This window comes from Lepisma saccharinum, chromosome 13 (assembly GCF_977018435.1).
Source record: "Lepisma saccharinum chromosome 13, izLepSacc3.1, whole genome shotgun sequence".
NCBI lineage: Eukaryota > Metazoa > Arthropoda > Insecta > Zygentoma > Lepismatidae > Lepisma > Lepisma saccharinum.
The window spans coordinates 11606208-11629199 of NC_139241.1; the positions used below are offsets into that span (position 1 = coordinate 11606208).

The 22992-nt window shown below is 38.4% G+C and overlaps 1 protein-coding gene across 3 annotated transcripts in view; it reads right to left on the reverse strand.

Moving 5' to 3' along the window:
* The window catches only part of LOC145997173 (uncharacterized), a 127666-nt gene that overhangs the window by 52035 nt on the left and 52639 nt on the right, over nt 1-22992 (reverse strand). For all 3 annotated transcript variants that reach the window (XM_083133863.1, XM_083133862.1, XM_083133861.1), the window contains exon 5: nt 6534-6974. In XM_083133863.1, the coding sequence (XP_082989989.1) occupies nt 6534-6974 (441 nt within the window). The remainder of the gene's footprint in view (nt 1-6533; nt 6975-22992) is intronic.

Below are 22992 nucleotides of genomic sequence, written 5' to 3' on the forward strand. Positions count from 1 at the left end.
TACCACCTCTTCCGCAATCTGAACACCTTCCTATCAGCAAGCATTTAGACACTGATGAAGAAGTGTAAACAACCGTGCGTAACTGGCTATCATCACAGGCGGCAGAGTTCTATGAGGAGGGTATCCAAAAACTCATTGTTCGTTACGATAAATGTTTAAAACGGCAAGGAAATTATGTAGAAAAATAGAGTGTATTTAAATTCAGAATATAAATGTTTTTTTGAAGAACATTTACTTACTTCGTTTTTATTGCAAAATGGACCTTACTTAAAAAATAACCCTCGTTTAAACAAGCACGGAAATGGCAGAATGGTAACCTTCTTGTAAAGTGCTATTCTACATGATTTCTTTATCGCCACAATATGACTTGTACTACTAATTGCTTCTGTATGACAAATACCTATCTACGCTGATATGCATTGTCCCAGAAAGTTATTCTATAGGTTAGCCCTTCACTGGTATATGTGTCAACGCAGTGCTCACCATAGATAATTAAAATCAAAGTTAAATTCCATATAAAATTATAGAAATTGCTATATTTTCTTGATATTTTGTTTCTAATAATATATAATCAGTAATATTGCAATACAAGAATGTAATTTTGTAATGTAGTAATTGAACACTTACTACATAAGATGCTCAATGTTATTCCGGAATTATAGCACATAAAATAATGGAAAACTACTCATTTATCTTAAACATTCCATGCCTGATATGATATGTAAAGTTGGCCTAATTTTTACTCCTTATTTCCAGTAATTTAACAGCAAATCTACATTTCCACTGTTACTGCATGTTTTCCACTTACTGCGTAATGTTAAATTTACAAAAACTAGAACATTTTACTTAAGATTCCCTACTTTCCTTTCGAATCAACAAAAATTTCACTATTCCCACCATGATTTCTGCTTTGATTTTCAAGCCAGCGAGACAGCATTGCCACATTTCAGCATCTGGCCTTAATAAAGATGGCCATGGTCAGTCTCTTCTATACGGATGACACCGACATAAAAATGGTGCTGTGCATTGTCCAAAACAACCAAATTTGTAAAAGCACATACATGGGTTGATTAGCATGAATAAATTCTTTCATTTTTTAAAATAATTTTCATACAGAAATAATTTAATGTTGACATTTTAAATTTGTATGAAAAGGATACAGATCAGCAATTCATTTCCAATACATATTCAAAAATGGCAATGTAAGAATGAATGTATGCACCAAGCAATTTTCCCTGAACTAGCAATGTAGTACATCCCGAACCATGGCCATGTGGTCTAAGGTGCAAGCTTTGGAATCTGGCTATGAGATGCATGGAGTCTCCTGGAGCAAGCGTAACAACTTTTCCAGAGATTTCTCCCAATGTATGAGACTGGTGACCAACCGCCATCAGGAGGAAATTGGGGAGCTATGAATGAGTAGTGTAACACGATCATGGAAACCTACAAGAACAACTTGGATTCATTATGATGACCACACGTCACTCCATAATTGGTTGGATGATCTCCCATGTCCACTGAAAAGTGGAAGTGAGGCAGCAGTCAGTAGGGAGGCACTAGTCTTCACAAGTTGTTATGCCACGTGATATTTACAAATGCAATACACTCTCTTAAACATTTACAATAACTAAAATCATTGCAAACAGTTAAAAATAACACACACATGCACAAAGAAAAAATTATTACATGCATAAAGTTCAGTGGTTCCACGTTGAGAATTGAATGTTTAGCATGTTTATTGCATCCAATATGAAACAAAAAAAAACAGTTATAGTGTGACTGCAGCACAGTACACCATGTTCTGCACTCTTGCAGCCAAACAAGTTTCTAGTTTCTAAACTCTGAGCCAGAATAATCATCTGAGGGGAATGTATTGTGGTCCTGTCCATGAGTGATGATGATTGTCCTTTCTTCAATTTCTTATCATCATTCATCCTCATGATACCATCAGCCAAAAGTAACAGAAAAGTGACTTAAAATAACCAAATGAAACAATCAATCATTTTGTTCCTTCATTTCTTCCATGTCCTGTATTTCAAACCATGACATCCCATAAAATTTCTTACCTTCACATGAGAATTATAAGAATTGCAGTGTACAGTAATGGACAGTTCTGGGTTGTAATGATTCCATTGAATGTCAATGGTATTGATAAACCACTTCGGAGGTGCTTAAAAATATGGAGTTTTCCCAGGAGACTTATTTTTATGTTTTTCACAAAAAACCTTAACAAATTGTTTTTTTAGTGTGATATCTACATGTCATATTTCCACAAGTTTACAGGTTGTCACTTTAATGGCACGTACGGACCACAGAAACATACAGAGAACATCAAAACAAACAACTTTTCTTAGTAACACTTCTCTTGGTGTCTAGTTTTGGCGCTACAGTTGTTCAAAAAGTCTGTTTTGCCGCCTGAAAGCTAACGACCACACACAACATTTTATTGCATTTAAGACGTCTTTTCCTGTCGTCAAGCGATGCATTTCAGGGTTGCCAGGAACACACACATTCTGTGAACAATGACATAGGTACCATCAGCCACATTATGTACCGTAAAAGAAAGCGAGAAAACATGTTCTGTAATCCAACAGGAAGTGAACAAACTATACAAAAAATGGTAGAAAAAAAAAAAGGAATTCAAATGGAAGTGGTAATATTGAATTTTGTCTCAGCTTACATATCACATATTTGCAAATCTCGCTGCCCAATTGGCATCTACAATTTAGTCTATCCACTTCGTCTTTCTGATACTTGTTGTCTGTGACACACTGAACAGTTGACAAAATAGAAATGAAAGAACTCAAAATTTCAAAGGTAACACGTAATGTAATGTACATGCGGCAAGGGGCAAAAATGGTTGAAAATAATGTGATATAAGTAGTAGTAAAACAAGCTCTCCGACGACTGTGTTTATCTACACACCGGATACACATGAAATAGTTTGCAACATTACTGTGAATACGGCAGTATACTCCATGCTGAATCATCATTAGCTTGTAACAACCTAAAAACCCTTGGTTGTGCATGTTATAGCCATAATGTAAGAACGTGAACCTCAGATACTGCCTCTATTAATACCACAATGCATGTATCAGGACAAATGGATATACAAACCTGTAGATATTAACCTTGCAACAAGATTTACAAATATTTGACAGGTAGCTGGGTGAAAACAGCCAAATGTAAATTGTGTCCAATAAAGTTTGTTCTTATGATGATTATATTTGACATGTAGGCTAAGGAACAAAATACGATATTGGCACTTTGTTTTGTATACATTGTTTTTCTACCATCTTTCGCATCGTTGGTTCACTTCCTCCTTCCCCTGGGATGACTGCTGGTCTTCTGGCTGGTAGGCTGTGTTTACCTAGATGTTCGGTCTACTGGACGCGACCCTATCTTCGTTTTACAGATCATAATGTGGTTGGTAGTCTGTTATTTTCCCCAACATTTGGGTGTTCCTTGCAACACTGCCATGCACTGTTTCGCTGCAGGAAATGACGTCACAGATCCGATCAAATGATGTGTATGGTTGCCAGCATCTGGTAAAACCGGCTTTTTTGAACGACTGTAGTGCCGAAACTAGCACCAACGAGAAAAATGTTACTGAGAAAAGTTGTTTGTTTTGATGTCCTCTGTACGTTTTCGTGGTCCGTGGGTGCCTGTTTAATATGTTACATTTTCAATAAATTTTCTTACCTTTATATCTTTTCTGTAACAATTTTTGGAAAAAAAAACATTGATTAAAAGGTACTGACAACATATATTGATAAGGTATTTTAGAATTAATAAATGAAAATAACCTGAAAACCAGTAGGGTAACTAAGACGTTCTGCAAACCCTCCCCCAAAACTTTCGGTTGTGCGCCCCTACTCATTTATAAATAAAAGCTTTCTTTTCTAATAGATTAATTCACGCCTCCTACATTTATTTTATGTATATACAAATATGAAAATACATAAGATGTAATTTGAATCAGGAATGTAAAAAACTGGTATGAAAGGTATATATATATATATATATATATATATATATATATATATATATATATATATATTATAATTGGAAATAGAAGATACACTTTAATATAAAAATTACAATATTGTTAAATGACCATTACCAGTGCTTTGAGTTTTTTGATGGGAGCAAATTCTTGACCAAACTGCCATTCATTCCACTCAATCTCACTCTTGCCATTGTGCTTCTCAAGTAATTTTTGATCAATTTTAGCTTGGATCAGCTGATCAAGACATCACAGGTGGATCAAATACATCATATAAGGAATGCAACTAATCAGAATGTTGTTTTATATCAAGAGAAATTATGCAACTTCGCTGATGGTTGATATGTACCTTCTTTTGATTTCAGTTAACACTACATTCCGAAAACTAACAATTTCTGTACCTATAGTGCAAGATACGCCTTCTTCATATTTCTCCCAGAAATTAGAAACATATTCTAGCAATTGTCAGAGTGCTCCATTAGGACTGTTAGAATTAAAAAGATGAAGCTTCATTCGAGTTGTTTCATACTCTGAAATCTGTTGTATACTTGATTTACTAGAATATCTAAAGCACAGGGTAAAATCTTTACTTTAAAACAATCCAATGGGGTCAAGAAAGCTAACATCTTATGTCGGCTCGTCAAACAAGTTTTTTACTTTTATTTTCCGTTTGGTAGAAATTGACGTTTCTATTTCCCACCTCCTGGCCATTTTTTAGCTGCATTTTCTAACACCAAAAAATTATTCCGAGGCTCGTTAACACCATGTAAAGACTGCATGCCTCAAGGAATATGCTGGAACTTTGGAAAGTTTTGGAAACAACATTTACATGTTCCAAGATTTACTTTGGAATTTCTTTCGTAATGCAGATGCTTTCGCTATTTCTGCATTTTGTTTGACATTACAATGACTTTTGACAAACAGTTTAAGATTAAATGGAAATTTACTTGAATTGCCAACAAGGAATCAAATCTAGACAACCATCCAATCTTTGACTTGCTGTCGTCTACCCTCTGGCGACGTAAGCAATGACTTGAACTATTCATCTAATGAAGGTTTTCTTCTAATTTGGCAATTCACTTTCTATATTTCTAGCGAGTAACATTTTCTGTTTGCAGTTGTAGGGGCATAATATGTTTGGTTGAAAATGTAATGTAACACAGGAAAACTTTTGTGAACTATCAGGCCTTCTTAATTTATCATTTTTACTGCACACCCCTGCTCTGTGGGGGTTGCAGGGGTGTTATTTACGCCCCTGCTGAAAACTTTCTGGTGGATGGAATGGCCACTAACTGTGAAATTCCAAATGGAATTCTCGTACAATACTTTTACAATATGCATGTAAATTACTCAATGATATTTTCAAAACTATAAGCAAAAGCAGCATGTAATTAGTGACAAGGACAAGTAAAATTCAGCAATGAAGAAAACATGACATCTAGCAGCTTAAATTTGATAGAGGTGGTGACAACACACTTGATGTGGTCCGATTACAGCCTAACATTCATTAACAATAGAAATTTGTAGTGAACTGCAAACAATGCCATTTGCCAGTTTTATTGGACACAGATTGTAAGATGAGCTATACCCATCCCTAGTCCAGAAAGGGTAAAAACACAGAAGTGTCTGTGACTGCACATGACCGACAGCAAAAAATAGTTTATACTACAAAAGGAGTAACATTGGGCAAAAGGTATAACTCTACATCTTACTGCCAAAAGAACAGATGACAGTATAGGGCTGTGTCAACAAAAAACAACCAGTCATCGAACTGGCCACTGACATTGCCAAAGCTTGTCATCCTGCTATTGACAAAGTCAAAGGCTTCTGCATGTTACAGTTCATTTCATGCTGGTGTCCCCGAGATTTCTTGTGCTTTCAGCAATGAAGCAGATGACACAAGAATATTGGCAACAGAATTCAAGTGACTCAGCACAGATTAGCTGAAAGCCAGTATGGTTATAGCTTCTGACCCATAATCAATGTACAGAGTGGTTACAAAGTTGGCATAGCCCTTTAAATTTCGATACTATGATAGTGATGGTTGAATGTTTGATGTGAATACAAACCGGATAGTTTAAGAGTCCGAAACATCAGCATGGAGCCCATCATTTTGTAGCACAGCTGAATTCTGTGCCATGTTCTGGCAGGCTTTATGGAGATAAATCGGAATCCCATACATGAATGCAGTTTCCACAGCTGATCGTATTTCTTGGATTGTGGAATACAGGTCATTTCTGACTCTGTCATTGGAGAACCACTCCTGGGACTTCTCAGAGGTCCTTCAGAACCTCTTCCAATCCAGCACCTGGGAAAAGTCTTGTTCAGATATTGACACAGTTGCAAATGCAAAGTGTGACAGAACATGGTGAGAATTCTGCTGTGCTTTGAAAATGATGATGTTCCTGACTTTTAAACTATGTATGTGTTCATATCATATCAAGCAGAGGGAGGGTAGGCTCCCTTTTTGACCACTCGGTACAAATTCAATCTACACACAATAAGACAATAGCAAATAATTACAAACCTTGTACTATCTGGAACCATTTCACATTCTGGAAGCAAATTTCCATGTGGTGAAAGTCTCTCATTAACGTATACTTCCTCCATGTTAGCATCATATGCACCCACGCACGAGTCTTCAATCTTAACTTCCACCTTGGCATCATTGACAAGTGGTGCACTACAACTGTAGGTTTCCTCTACAAATTCAAATTTCTTTTTCATTCCTTTTGGGATTCTGTCACTGTCAAAATCAACAAGTGGATCTGTTGAGTCCTCAGTTTCTGAAGGAAAAACACTCTTCATATCACCAATCATATTTAAATATTCCTTATCTGCTATAGAACACATTTCAGGTGTGGAGGATTCTGCTACATCTGGTAATGTTGAAAAGATGGTGGCATCTCTCCCAACATTATCCTTATATGATCCATTCAAGCCTCTGGTGTGGTCGCTTACACTCAACCTGTAAATGTCACAACACAGGAAAACACTTTTAATAACAATAAACACCAGTGGAGTATTCTGAAAATTTGATCAAGTTAACTACAATAATTCTATTTTATTACGTATGTTTATTATACACCCCATCTACATGTAAAGGAAATGAAACACCAGTGCAGTTAGCATGGTAAACAAAAGTCTGACAACTTCAAATATTCTGGCAATTTTTATATTTTCATAAAAATCTTTGTTTCTTTTCCTCAAATTGGACCAAGATTTTCCTGCACTAAGGGAAATTTTCCTTCATGTAGAAACACTGCCTCTGCCATGCAGGTTCAGAAAGCAGGAAGAAACAAGCAGTGTTCTCCCGCCAACTATTTGCAATGGTGAAACTGGTGATGGACACTGCATTTTTTTCTTTAACTAGTCACTTGCTCACTTTTTCTTCAGCTCTCTTGCCTCCCTCTAAACATTCCGGGAGGAAACCCCGTCATCTGAAGAGTGCTATTGGAGAACAATCAGTGGTGTACATAAACCAATCTTTTAAGTTTGAAATAATTTAGTTAAATTCTCATTTAGAGGCTTGTTTTAATAGTAGCTTGCATCATATAAAATAATAATATGGATATCCAGATAATCCAAATATCGAGATAACATGACAAATAGCCTGTAAAATGGATAAACGATCAATCTGTCTGGATAGTGCACACATTCGGATACTCCGAACATCTGCATAATCCATATATCAGAATTTCTGATATCCAGATAATATTTGACCATGCCTCTTTCAAGAAGATTTTTCCATATACTGATGTTCCTCAAGGAATCCCATGTAACTAGTAATTTGTTTCTTTATTTAATGATTGCAAGCTACGTTTATGCCATACTTTTAGAAATAACTTGAGTTATCCAGACAGGAGGTTCTCTTTATTCTTTGGTGCAACAGATCCAGTCAGTTGCCATTTCCTCACCAAATCTTAAATTGTGCTTTTTCCTGGTACTGGATGGTGTGGAAATTTGTCTCTGATTAATTTCAGGCGTTTTCTGGATAGAACTGGTATGTGTGTATTCATCCACTATCACAATATTCTCTGGTGTTGAATATAACATCTTTTCAAGACTCTCATTCACAATGTGGATCACAGTTGCCTTGATATACAAGAACAAGTATTGATATGGTGGGGAGGGAGGGAAGGGACATGTGATGTGGCTGGAGGAGGATGGGAGTGGGATGGCCGAGAACCAATAGTTTCAGACCAAGTGAGTGAGGTCTGTTAGGATGAACTAGGCCAGATTCCATGCCCTGAAAAATTTCACCACATTTCCTGAATTTAATAATCTCTTTATCTAATGATATGGATAGGTGTCTTCAATTTCATAAAAACAAAATTCCCCAACCACGTTATAATGGCAATTCATGTATTTACGGATATGTGTAAGGTCACTACATTTTAGTTAAACACCACACTTAGAATCCAACTTAATCAAGTTGAAAGTAATAACAAGAAGGGAAACCGCAGAGAAATTGATAGTTTATCAGGGGCATCAGGGGTGAGATTTTACATAATGCTTCCCACTTATTAACTAAATGCTAAACAAATAATTGTTTACATAAAAATCACAACAATTACAGCATAACACATAATGGTAGTAAAACTTCATATTTCTATGAATTCTAATATCAACCAAGCACAACTCAAAAACTGGAACAAGAAAGTGGTAAATGCCAATAGCTACTTAGTATAGTTGATTTGTACTTGAAAATTGTTTAAAGTCATTCATCACCATTACAATTATTTAAACATGACCTCTTTTCCCAGAGTAGTAAATATGCCATTTTTCTGTAACTACCACCAGTATATCAAATTGAAGTATTAAACATTTGACTGTTCTTATTTACTTGGTTCAAAAACCTTCTTTTAATCCACTACTATAAAAGTGTGAATTTTTCAGAAACACAGTAAATTTCCCCAACTTTTACAGGACTTTTCCAGAAGAAGTAAATTCCATGACTTTTCCACGGTTTCCAGACTTCTAGTCACCCTGTATGGTGGAAAACTTAAAAGATGCAGATATACTCTGGTTACAAAGACCTGTATCAAGATTTGGTACGAATACAAATGTTGACTTGGCACAGGGATGTAGCTAGGTTGATCAGTTCGGGGGGAACAAATCTGAAATCTGAAATTTGTTCCTATGTAAATATTACCAGAGAGTAAAGGTAAAACGCTTAGGAGATGATTCTACAAGTGAAAATAAACACAGAAGTTCATGTGACGAAATGTCGAAAACGGCACCCATTCGGAGTTATTGAAGTGGGAAAAATTGCAAAAATTATGTTTACAAGGAAATAGTGGCACAACAGCCAATCATATGACCGTGGCAAAGAGCCTTCCACAAAGAAATGTGGCATGCTCTATTCAAAAAAAGCACATGGCAGATGTGTGAAGTTGATGCACAAGCGATTCCCCAAAGGAAGCAAAGGGGTCTGTTGAAGTCATGGGGGTAGGGAAGGGTTTAGCGAGATGTGTTATCCACGGAAAGTGATATGTGGAGACTGACAACTAAGAAGAAAGCGAATATCCGTAGTGGACATCATCATTATGTAGAAAAACAAAGATGGTGGTGGTACTGTGCTAGGTTGCATATGTGTCGACATGTTCACTGTGTGCAGAGTGGAGGTGCCAAGGGAGCCACATCACAGATGATGTTCAAACTGTCTGCCATTAACTTCCACACAGAGATAACAACGCCGAATTAACGATTGTCTAGTGCAACTAAACCCCGCAGTGTCTGCTATCGTCGCTGCGGCAACATTAAAGCGTGCAACAAGATCCTCGGCCCACATGACAGGTGTTTCCTATATGAGGCGTTTCATCTCTCCCTATAGAAAAAAGTCCAGGGGAGTGATGTCCGGCAATCTTGCTGGCCACGGCACAGGCCCACCCCTACCAATACAACGACTGTGGAACAAGCCATTGAGGAAGTGACGCACATTTTGGTCGAAATGTGGTGGTGCACCATCATGTTGGAACCATAGTCCTTGCCTCAGTGCCAAGGGCACGTCCTCCAACAGTTCAGGCAAAACATCATGAAGAAATGCATGATATGTGCCACCACACAGGATAGCAGGGAAAATGTACGGCCCAATCAAATGGTCATGCACTATCCCACACCAGACTTGAACCACAAACCTGTGCTGATGGTGTGCCACGAGAATTGCATGTGGATTTGCAAAATTCCAAACGTAACTGTTTTTACTATTGAACACGCTAATTTTGGTGAACATTGCTTCATCGGTCCACAACACCCTGTTCACAAAATTTGGGATAGTTTCCATGTCATGCAAAAACCATTGGCAAAACACCACACGTGGGTCAAAGTCCTGAGGTAAAAGGTCTTGTACCTTTTGGAGTTTGAAAGGGTACATTCCCTCTTCGGTTAGGATGTGCCACACATTAACATAGGAGGTGTTGTGGGCAGTGGCTATAGCGAGCGTACTGGTGTCAGGATGATCCCTGACAGCATTTAACATCGTAACTTCACATATCTGCCATGTGCTTTTTTGAATAGAGCATGCCACATTTCTTTGCAGAATGCCCTTCACCAGCAAGATTGCCGGACATCACTCCCCCCAGACTTCTTTCTGTGGGGAGAGATGAAACGCCTCGTATACGAAACACCTGTCGTGTCAGCCGAGGATCTCGTTGCATGCATTAATGTCACTGCAGCGACGATAGCAGACACCATGGGGTTGTTTGGTTGCACTAGACAATAATTGATTTGGCGTTGTCATCTCTGTGTGGAAGTTAATGGCAGACAGTTTGAACATCGTCTGTGATGTGGCTCCCTCGGCACCTTCACTCTGCACACAGTGAACATGTCGACACATATGCAACCTAGCGTAGTACCACCACCATCTTTGTTTTTCTACATAATGGTGATGTCCACTACGGATATTCGCTTTCTTCTTAGTTGTCAGTCTCCACATTATATTACATTATAATATTGCTACATGTATAGTGCATTGGTATATAAAACTACTACGAAGTGTATATAATATATATGTGAATACTGGAGGTCAAATACAAATTCGAGTTCAACAATTTTCAGGAAGCAAATCAATTTATATAATTACTATTAAACTATTACTTTACAGCTTTTCTCAATGTATTTTATTTTCTGCCTGTCTTGATGACAAGCTCTTCTTTTTTATTGAAACTATATCCCCTGTGGAAGTGCTAAACTGATTTCGTGACATCTAATAAATTTTTCTGTGTAGGAATTTTCCTATTTATTCTGGAGAATCCTCCTGTGGATTGCATTTTTGTCTGTCAAGAATGACAAAACTCCTACATTTATGTTTCAACACAGTTACAAATGCAACCATCACAAGGATTCTTCCAAACCTATTGGTGAAAGGGCCTCCCCGATGGTGTAGTGGTAACGTCGTCACCTTGTAATCAAGGAGTCCCGGGTTCGATATCCGGTGGAGGTAATAGCACAGTTGTTCGGATCCCACTTTAAACTGTAGGTCCAGTCCCGATTAGCCTTACTGTGCATAAAGTTGACTTAAAACACCAAGCCAATCAATCAATCAACAGTATATACTGCTGGACAAAAAAAACGGACACCTTAATATTTGACATCTGAATTGCAATTACTTATGAATTACGCTTTCAGTTAAGTATTGAACAATTGAACATTCATTATTGAACATTTTCCATCCATAGTTTTTCCATTTATTATTTATCTATTTGTTTATTTATTTACTCGTATTTACTTATTTGGAACACCTAGTAGGGTCAAAATTAATTTCATGCAATTTTGTTTTAATTTATTGATTTTCAATTCCTGTTGATGTTATTTTGTTTAATGTCTAGAGAGGCATGAATTTTGGTTCATGGTAACCATAGTAACAGATATTATTGACATTGTCATTGCTGGTGTTTTTCTTGCAAGTGTATTGTAAGTTTGCTAGCTTGAAAATGAGACGTGAAGAAATAGTAAAAGCAGTAGCTCTTGGTGATGATGGTCGTAGTGTGCGCTACAGGTCCCAGGATGTTAGCATGTCATCGGAGGCGAAGACTGGAATTTGCTACACAACACTTACATTGGAATGTGGAGCATTGGGAAAAGGTTTTATTCTCCAATGAGTCAAAATTCAACCTACGTTCATCAGATGGGCATGAACATGTGTATAGAAGACCTAATGAGCATTATGCACAATGTTGTTTCATTGAAATAACACCCTTTGGAGGCGGTGGTGGCATGGTCTGGGGAGGTATTTCTTTACAAGGACGTACAGAGTTGGTTCTTGTAGAGAATAGGGCAATGACAGCTCGCAGGTATATTACAGAATGTTTGGCAGATCATGTAGTACCATATGCACCATTCATAGACCCAGATTTTGTATTTATGCATGACAATGCGCATCCTCACATTGCGATATTGTCACGGAGTACCTAGACGAAGTTCGGATTATGCGATTAGAATGGCCACCACAAAGTCCAGACCTAAATCAGATAGAGCACGTCCGGGATCAACAAACGACATATCAGAAACCGCGCAATAGTTCCAGAAACAATTGAAGAGCTAAGACGTACTATTCAAGAAGAATGGGAGCAATTGGACCAAGAAGTGATTGCCAACCTTATTCGAAGTATGCCACGGCGGTTACAAGCTGTAATTGATGGCAGGGGAGGTAACACCCGCTACTAGACAGCTTATATGTCTAGTATGTCCAGTACCAGTTAACAATATTAAAAAAAATATTCCTAAGATTTTTTTTCTATTTTTTTTGGTAGTGTTCTGTAACTTTCGTTTATGTTCTAATTTAACTTATTAACAATACATTTTAATTTGCTTACTGTTGAATATACTCAGATTTTCTTATTTCCAATAATTTCTGCAACATTTAGTTAGCCTTCGAATCAGAATTTATGCGTTATCACAAAAATGCAAGTGTCTGGTATTTTCTGTCCAGCAGTGTATATATAATTATCCCCCATCAGTCCGGATAAACGAGGTTTTACTGTAATTTTGTTATTTAAGTTGCTCTTCTTCCACTTTTGGCTGATCGCGACGTTGAGGATGAATAATGATCAGATAAAATTGATGAAAGGACACTTATTAAGAACACGCATGTCCAAGTGGTGCAGTAAAGGGGAGGGGGAGTAAGAAGATGCTGGAGGCCAACCAAAACCACACAGTGCAAGTATTTGCGTCGTGCGTGAATTTCGGCTTCTAATGCACGAATGTGATGTTCCAATAATATTTGGAAATATTCAACCTGTTGCAGGAGTACGATCCATTTCTTAAAGACTTCAAGGCTCCTGGAAATGCCTCCTATATGCCGCCGGAGTCGCAGAATCAACTGATAGTATGTTGCGGTGAAGAAATTAAGAATGTGTATATCATGTGTAAGAAATTAGATCAGAGCATGTCACCTCAGCAACTGAAAGGTAACGATGCTCATGATTGGTATTAGGGTGATGCTTCCCCTGTTTCCTGCTACTTTACAAAAAATTAAATTGCAATATTTTGTGATATATTTCCGAGAAGAATCTAGACTTGCCCCATAAATACACCTACAATACATTTTAGAACAATTGTAAACACCTATAAGAGAATGACAGCTTCTAATTGTTATTAAACTTGTTTCCAATTATGGTTCTTTGTGGAAATCAAGAATTATTAAAACATCAAAAATATTGAGAAGTAATTTGTTTGATATCCCAGTATGAATTTGTGGCATGAAAATTCTCCGGAATCGACTGGGAGATTGATACTATGTCCAAATAATAATAAATAAATTTTAAAAAGAACACTTCTGGCTCGAGCAATAATAACATGAAGAAAGGATACAGCTAGGTGTAGACAAGCTACTTTTGCGGTTATCAGTGAATTTGCACAACCACAAAGCTGCGCTGATTAGCATACTATTTTTACTATAAAATCACTGAAAAAAAGGTTATACCTGTTCTTTAATTGTAATACAATTCCACAACGAAAATATTATCATAATTAGCATTGTTAATTAAAACTGAGAATAATATCTATGCGTCAATAAGCACAACACATTTTCAGATTTTAACTATTTAGGATTTTAAAAATGCTCTCGCATATAGGTTTAGTCATTATTCGGTGTCCTAGAGCTCAGTCTTTTGGGCATCTGACTGCCATGAGAAAGGCCCGGGTTCAATCCCCGGCGGGGCCTTGGATTTATCCATCTGTTTGAGCAGCTTTGGCACCCACCCTGCGCTGTATAAAGTTGGTTGGATGAGGCTAAGCAGATAGGAAGGGAGAAGAGAATACTAGTGAGAAAATGGAAAGAGACCAAGGAAATAGAGAAGAAAGGTGAAGAAGACACAATGAACTGGAATGGGGGACTGAAGGTAAACAAAGAATGGAAGAAGGTGTTAGAAAGAGTTGAAAGGACAAGAGAGAAAGAGGAGAGGAGAAGGAAGAAAAATGAAGGAAAAAGAGTGTGAGATAAAAAGTTCAACCACATTCTATATGGAAGTAAATATGTTTAGCCTTCTAGGTGAAAGTACAGTTGACAAGGGAAAGCCACCTGCTAGAAAGTTCCAGAACAACTTTCTAATAGTCTGGAGGGAGTAATGTTTCTGTATATATAATGCCCTGTTTTTGTATCTTGTTACATTTGTACTTGATATAGAGTCTGAAGAAGACCTTGCTAGAAGGTTGAAACGTTACGTTTAGTTTATGTTTTTAATGAAATAAATTACTGCCTTGGTCAGCATATTTAGTTTTTCATATCATGGAAACAAGGTTTAATGGTGTTATTATATTGAGAACGAAGCGAACAAGAGAAATATTACTAATTTCATATCTTTCATTCTTTCAAGCAGGCAATAACAAATTTACTTTTACGAGACATCATGTAAGTAACTGTTACATTTTCTTCATCCTCTTGCATCTGCCCCTCCTCCCTCCCCCAAGCTCTCCTACCTCCTCACACTAAAGTTATTACTTGCTCGAGGGCAGCAAGATTATTGGACCATTCTGGTACTTGGCACCCTGGATAGAAGCAAAATCTAGCAGAATGAACAAAATTAATCTGAAACAAAGGTTTACTGGGGAAGGAAAAATTTAACCGTATTTGCATATTGCCTTACAGAAACGGTGCACTCAAACAGCAGGGGTACAATAACTCAACCCAGGGATAAGTCTTGTTCTCTACCATTTGATTGTCATTTCCTTCCCTTTATCTTTTCCATCTTTCCCTTGATCCCTTAAAGCAAGACAGCTCCCTGCAATTTGTCAGGTTCGACACAAAGGGGCCATACAGTGATGGCTGTCCTCACGCAGGATCATTTTATGACATGCAGTTCAGAGAGTATTTGGGATGAAGTGCCGCCTTTGGTTGTCCGTAACATTCGTGCCAACATTTGAAGCTTGTTGTATTGTCTTTATTCAAGCTTTGTGCTGGTCTTAGGGCCACCTTGTGCCTTGTCAAGATGTTGCTTTCCTGAAGAAAGAAGATTGCATTTTATTTGTATTTCTGGGCCTCCCCGATGGCGCAGTGGTAGCATCGTTGCCTTGTAATTAAGGGGTCCCAGGTTCGATACCCGGTGGAGGCACATAGTTGTTCGAATCCCACTTTAAACTGTAGGTCCAGTCCCGATTAGACTTACTGTGCATAAAGTGGACTTAAAACAATAACTCAATCAATCAATCGTATTTCTGGCTGCGAATTTAGGCAGGGACGTAATGATAACAATAATAGGGTTATAAAATCATTATTAAAAATAGTAATAATGATGAAGCCTTTAACACTGAAATTATTGTCAAATTTAAATTCTAGCAGTATTCCAGCACAAGCAGCACTTCAAATTACGAAAGTGATTTGAAATTCTCCTCCAGACACTATCGTACGCAGGATTTTTTTTAGAGGGGAGGGGGGGAGAGACAATATAAAACATTTTGTAAGTACCACTTTTAAGCTTCCTTTTGAAAGTTGTTAAAAGACAGAAATGTTATCTAGGGTCATTTTAGGGGGTGTGGGGGTTGCACTTACCAATTTGCCCCCCCTCCCCCGAGTTCTTTACAGTTTTTATTTCAAAATTTTGCTTTTCTCAAAGTTTCGGGAGAGTTGTAGCCTCATCAGCTCCCCCATGTGTACACCAGTGCCTCGAGAAGTAATACAGGGTGTCTGGAATGGGACTGACGGTTTTTAAAAGTGTGTGGTTTTAATATGGTTAGAGATAGGGAAGAAAGAAAACATGCATTTTGAAGGAAAACTCAAAAAGTTTTATTGGTATTACTTACAAGTCATTGTAACTCAGTATAACTCCACGTGAGCTCCATTTGTGACTCTGAGAATATCCAGCCTGAATTCAATCTCTCTCCACGTATTCTGTAACATCTGAGGTGTGATAGAAGCAATCGCATTCCAAATGCGGGTCATCAGTTCATTAAGGTTACAAACCTTTTCACTGGAATACACAATGTCTTTCACATACCCCCAAAAGAAAAAGCCCAGATGGGTTACATCAGGGGAGCATGGTGGCCACCTAATTGGCCCATCACGGCCTATCCAACGTTCTGGAAATTCCGTATCAAGATACTCCCTCACTTGTAGGCTCCAATGTGGTGGGGCACCATCCAATTGGAAAATCACTTGAGGTGGCAAATGTTGTAATTGGGGAACGAACTGCAAAGTTTTGAAGCATGTCTAGAAACACATTTCCTGTTATGGTTTGCTCAATGAAAAAGAAGGGACCTATAACTTCATTAAGTGTTAAAGCGCACCAAACATTCAATTTTGGACTATCTCGGGAATGTTCCACATACGCATGCGGATTCTCAGATCCCCATATCCAAACATTGTCTGTTAACACAGCCAGACAAGTGAAAAGTTGCTTCATCTAAGAAAACAATGTTCGATAGAAAATTATAGTCATTATCAATCTTGTGTAGAATGTCATTGGCAAATTCTAATCTTTTTGGCTTGTCGTTAGGCTTAATTTCGTGCAACAATTGCAACTTATACGCACGCAAATGTAATCGTTTATGTACCACATCGTGCACAGTTGACCTTGGAATTCCCAGCTGGCTGCTCACTGCGCGAATTGACTTCCTCGGACTACGGTCTGACACACGTGATTTACCACCACTGTGAGGTTTCACTACACTCCCTGTCGATAAAAATTGTTCCTTCCACACCTGGATACTGTTGCATGATGGAGGATCCTTGTGGTAAACACGTTCGGAAGTTTAGTTGCACTTGAACAACACTTTTTGTCTCTGCAAACCACCACACGCATTGCGCCTTTTCGAGTACCAACGCCATTTTTTTGAAGAACAAAACTTTTTGAGTTTTCTTTCTTCCCTATCTCTGCCCATATTAAAACCACAAACTTTTTAAAAACCGTCAGTCCCATTCCGGACACGCTGTAGAAAAAATAGGAAACATGCCACTTTTTTTTGCGGCAATTTCGAAAATTGTGCGCCTCTAAACTTACACCCTGCATTCTCGCAAAACGACGTTGGTGGTTTGTACAAGTGTCATGAAGACAATGAAGTAGGTATTTTCACACTTTGTTTATTTCTGTCTCAGTTTGTGTTATCAGTAGGGAGCACGTTTATAATAGCCACAAAGCATGCTAAATAGACAGGTAAATTGGCGCTAAAAATGACAAAATTTAACAACTTCAAAAAGCACAAAAAATAGTAAGTACAGTAAATATCAACTTGTTATTACCTTTCTTTTCAGTTTCACACCTATTGATTTTATTTTTTTAATTTTGTACCGCTTGTCTGTTACTTTTAGTTAATCGCAATGTTGATGGTTATGAATGGCAATTAATAAAGGAAAAGTCACAAATGGCCATCACAATTATGATATGTAATATGCAGAATATAATTGGCCACTCAATGTTCAGTTTTTTGTTGTTGTTGTTGTTGTTCTTTTGTTTAACATTCTCAAGAATAAATGCAAGTTTTCACTTTATATTGCATATTTAGTATAACGACACGTTTACCATGGCAGGACTCCCCGGTGTGGTTTACCATGCTCCCTTGTAACCAAAGAGTGTCGATGGAGACACTGCACAATGGGTCCGAGTACAATTTAAATTATAAATCCAGTCCCAATTAATCTATTTGAGCATAAACTGGACTTTACACTATTTTTGATTGCGACGACAATGGGATCAGTTATTGTAATAATGAAAGAAAATAATATCTCCTTCAGGATTCAAATCTAGGACTCAGTTTTAGACAAATTGTAATCTCTAGACCAGTGGTTCCCGAAGTGTGCACCGCAAGACCCTGGTAGGCTCATGAGGCCGCTGCGAGATGGTCCAATGTTTTCACTGAAATTCAGTCATTGATATGATTGTTCCAAATACATGTTTATTTTTTAACTTAAGGCAAGCAATCTAAGCACACTAACAGAGCGTTACAAGTGTTAGATAGGGCATCCCCGGTGGCATAGTGTTAGAGTTGCCACCTTGTAATAAAGGGGGCACGGGTTCGTTACCCGGTGGAGGCACATAGTAGTTCGGATCCCACTTTAAACTGTAGGTCCAGTCCTGATTAGTCTTACTATTGACTTCAAACATCAATTCAATCAATCAATCAATCAAAGCAAGTATTAGATAGGCCTACATTCTGACTTGTGCAATGTGGAAAAATCTTGAAACACTAAGGGTGCCGTGTAACGAAAAAGTTTGGTAACCCCTGCTCTAGACCATGGAGATTAGCTTTGTTCCTTCATTCGTCAGTGCTATATTTAAAAAAAAAAAAAAAAACATTGCAAATATAGGTAAAAAATTTTCTCCGTTCTGTGAGGTATCGGCAGACCCGTTAACATCTGCTAGCAAAGCCAACAAATCATTAGTGTGCATTGTTATTATTAGCTAGGCTTCCACTCTCCCAGACATCTATTCTAAACAATGGCACTACTTATATAATTTATTCCAGTGTTCGTGGCGGAGTGGCTATGAAATCAGAGATCCCATGTTCGAACCTCCACCAGCCATTGGTGACTCATTCTCTTTGTCCTATGCTCCCATCACCTTTCCATCCGTCCATCATTCATCTATCCACATCGGCTTGTAAAAATTAACCTACGAGGTAGGAAAAAGGCAAAATAGCAAAATGAAAAACTATTTGAATTTTTGCTGCCTCAGTGGCTGAGCACGTTAGCTCCCGAATTACGATTTTGTCCCCAAATGTTGTAAGTTCGAGTCCGTGAGTTTTTGTTTCAAGTCCTCTTCATGCACAGACAGGAGACCAATCGGAACTGGACGTGCAGTTTAAAGTTGGATCCGAATCACTATGTGCATCCACTAGATATCGAGCCAAGGACCTCTTAATTATATGGTGATGACATTACCACTACGCGATGTCCTCGTCTGGACAGGCAGGCGTGTCTTTTGTTACTGTCTATTCATTAATTTCTTGTATCACTGTTGCATATCTTTGACATTAGCCACAAGTGTCAGTAAAGTAATGTAAAATCAAGAAAAGAAAATCAAAGTACATCCAGTGTTCGAATTAAAATGGGGGAAGAAGTTTTAGTTTAACTCCTGGCCAGGTAAAGAATTTTCTCTCATACAAGGTGCATTCAATAAATAACTGGAAAAGTAGTATAAAAAATCTAAAATACGACCATGATTGTTATAAGTTCGTTATTTTGTGAATGCATCTGGAAGCTATTCATAGCTGGGGCTGCCACACCTGCCTCGTGCACGGGATGCTGGGAAACAGATACACAAAATGGCGGCACCCTTACAGGAGTGCTCCAAGCTGGAGCAGCGAAGTGTCGTGAGATTTTTGTTGAGTGAAGGCGTGAAACTGATAGAAATTCATCGCCGCATGACAGTTCAGTACAGTCTTGAACATTCCATGCCCAGAGGTCATAATTTAAACAGTACCATATACTCCAACCTTTTGCGCGAGAAACTGAAACCAGGCACTCTGCAAAGAGGACGTGGCCTGATATCCACTGGTGTGCTTTTGCTCCATGACAATGCGAGACCACACACTGCCATCGAGGACCTAAAGTTTTAGTCCTTACTCCACCCTCCATGTTAGCCTGATCTCACACCTACTGATTTCCACACCTTTGGCCCACTGAAAGATACACTAAGTGGATCGAGGTTCCAGAATGACGAGAAGTCCAATAGCGGTGCATGAGTGGTTACACACGTGTCCAAAAATTTTTTTTTCCTGTGGGATCAGTGCCCTTATCAAGCGCTGGTGTAGGTGCATTGAACTGGGGGGGGGGGGGGTAGAGCTATGTTGAAACATAGTACTGTAGTTCTTTTGATGCTTATAACATATTTCCGTTTACAACACTTTTCCGGTTATTTATTGAATGCACCTTGTATATTCTCGATCATATTTTGCCATTGCTAAGAATTTGACGTAATCATTTCTTTCAATAATGTAACATTTACATTAATATCAGCATATAAATTGTCAGTATGTACTAAATTTTACAGTAAAATTAATACTACTGTTGGTTTGCAAATTCCAACATATATTCAATGAGAAAATATTTTTTGATTAATTTGCCTTCCTCTAAGAAAAATAATTCTGATATTTAATAAACATCCACCGAGACAAGATCAGTGATTACTGAAATCATGTACATTAATTGGAAAATTTGTGTTATTTACTTTGAACCCGAGAAATTTATATAAATCAGTCCGTATGTTTTAGATACGGGATTCTTGAGACCCTTCCCCTAGAGGGTGAACTGCCCAACGCAGTTGGCTTTCTATCAGGTACAAATCTCAAAATTTGAATAGGGAATCTGCGAAATTTTTTCCTCTGCATTTTTTCAATTTGAACACTGGATACATACACATATTTCATTATTGAATTTAAACTAGGAACACACACGCACACACACACATAATTATTTTACAAAACTGATTGGTACTCACTTTGTAATTCCCCCACAGTTTCATGCATTTTAGATGATAGGACAGTCCTTCGTGTTCCTTGATTTTTTCACATGCTTTCTTCCAGTTGTGCACCCCTATTTTCCTGAAACTTGGTTCTGCATATCCTGAATCTGTGTCAAATTTACGGCATGGAAAACAAAAGCATGTGTCAAGTTCCACACTATATTCTAGCCACGGCACAGATGCAAACCAGTGTTTTTAAAATGATCGCTTTCGCTTTTCGGAACGTAGTATTTGGATAGTCTTGCAAAAGTGGTTGTCTAGGATTATCTACCCCAAGATCAGTAATTGTTTTCACATTAGTAGGAGGCTTGTCTGGAAAGTAAAGATACAAACACATTTGCACGTTAGGGGAAAACTGTGTACCAAAGTTGGCAACACTGGCAGTAACCGTGATCCATGCGACGAGGATTGGGAGTAAGTCAGCAGTGCTGCGCTGAGTCTTGTGCGAGGAACACGCGTTGGAAATGGCAGCGGTGATACCGAATCCCGCCAAGTGTGAAGTGCGCGCCGTGATCAGTTTTTTGCAGGCACAAGGAAAGCGTCCATCAGAGATCCACCTAGAAATTGTGACTGTACGGGAACGTAATGAATCGTCAAAATGTGGCGAAATGGTGCCACGCCTTCGCACAAGGTCGACGTGATGTTCATGATGAAAAGAGAAGTAGCAGGCCTTCCATGATCACTGACATCCTTCACAAACATATTGAAGCAGAGGTGCGTGTGAATAGGCAGGTGACAATTCGAGAATTATGTTTCCTGACAGTTCGAAAACCACTATTCATGAAGTTGTGAGTGGGTTAGGGTACAGAAAGTTGTGCACACTGGGTCTCAAAACATTTGACTGATGAAGACAAAACCAAACAACTGGGACATGCACTGGAGTTTCTTACAAGCTACGCACAAGAGGGAGATGCATTCCTGGATGCACAAGAGGGAGATGCATTCCTGGACTCCATTGTGACAGGTGATGAAACATGGGTGTTCCACCATACGGCTGAATCCAAGCAGCAGTCACTGCAGTGGCACCATACCCATTCTCCAAAAGCCAAAACATTCAAAAAGTCAATTTCAACCCGCAAGCTGATGGCAACCGTTTTCTGGGATCACCACAGCATCCTGCTGGTGGAATTCATGCCACCTGGAAGAACAATTAATGCTGAAACCTACTGCCAACTTTGAAACATCTTCGACGTGCAATTCAAAACAAACGGAGAGGCATGTTGTCAAGTGGAATCCGCTTTATTCATGACAACACCCGCCCCATGCAGCGAATGTCACCAAGGATCTGCTTGCACAGTTTCAATAGGAGGTCCTTCACCATCTGCCATACAGCCCCGACCTTGCTCCCAGCGAGTACCACCTGTTCCTCTACAAGAAACATCTTGGTGGAAAACACTTTGCCGATGACGAAGTCAGGGAAGAAGTCACAACTTGGTTCCAGATGCAGGCAGCAGAGTTCTACGATTCGGGGATACAAAAACTTGTTCCGCGTCTGAACAAATGTTTGGACAATAGTGGTACTTATGTGGAGAAATAGCCTCGGTATCAGTGTATCAAGTGTAACTTTAGTTGAGAGCAATACATTTCTTTTATATTTTATTTTTGGTTTGTATCTTTACTTTCCGGACAAGCCTCGTACATTCACTTGTTTTGTCTAACTTTGGAACGTCAGAACTTGGATCAACACCCTCTTCATTGTCATCATGTTCCACATGTTTTGAGATAGATTTAAAATATCCAGTTTTTATAAATTTATCCATTCAAAATGGAAATGCACAACAATGCTAGAACTCTTCCCACACACAAACAAATACACAGTGAACACAGCAACCCGATAGCAGATCTTTCTCGCAAGCAAGAACACAAAGCTAATCTGTGGCTCTGAAGCTGAAGCAAGGAGAAATTTTAAATCTCAGAACAATGTCAGTACTGGACAACTCTCTCCATATATCACTCCACCCCCTACTGTTGACCGCTCGGCCTTGACGGAGTCCTTGTTTCCATCTGTAAGATCATTGGCAAAAAATGAGTTGGATCTCTGGTTTCCAGGAACTTAGGGCAAGGGTAATAACCTCAAAGCAGCTAGATTTT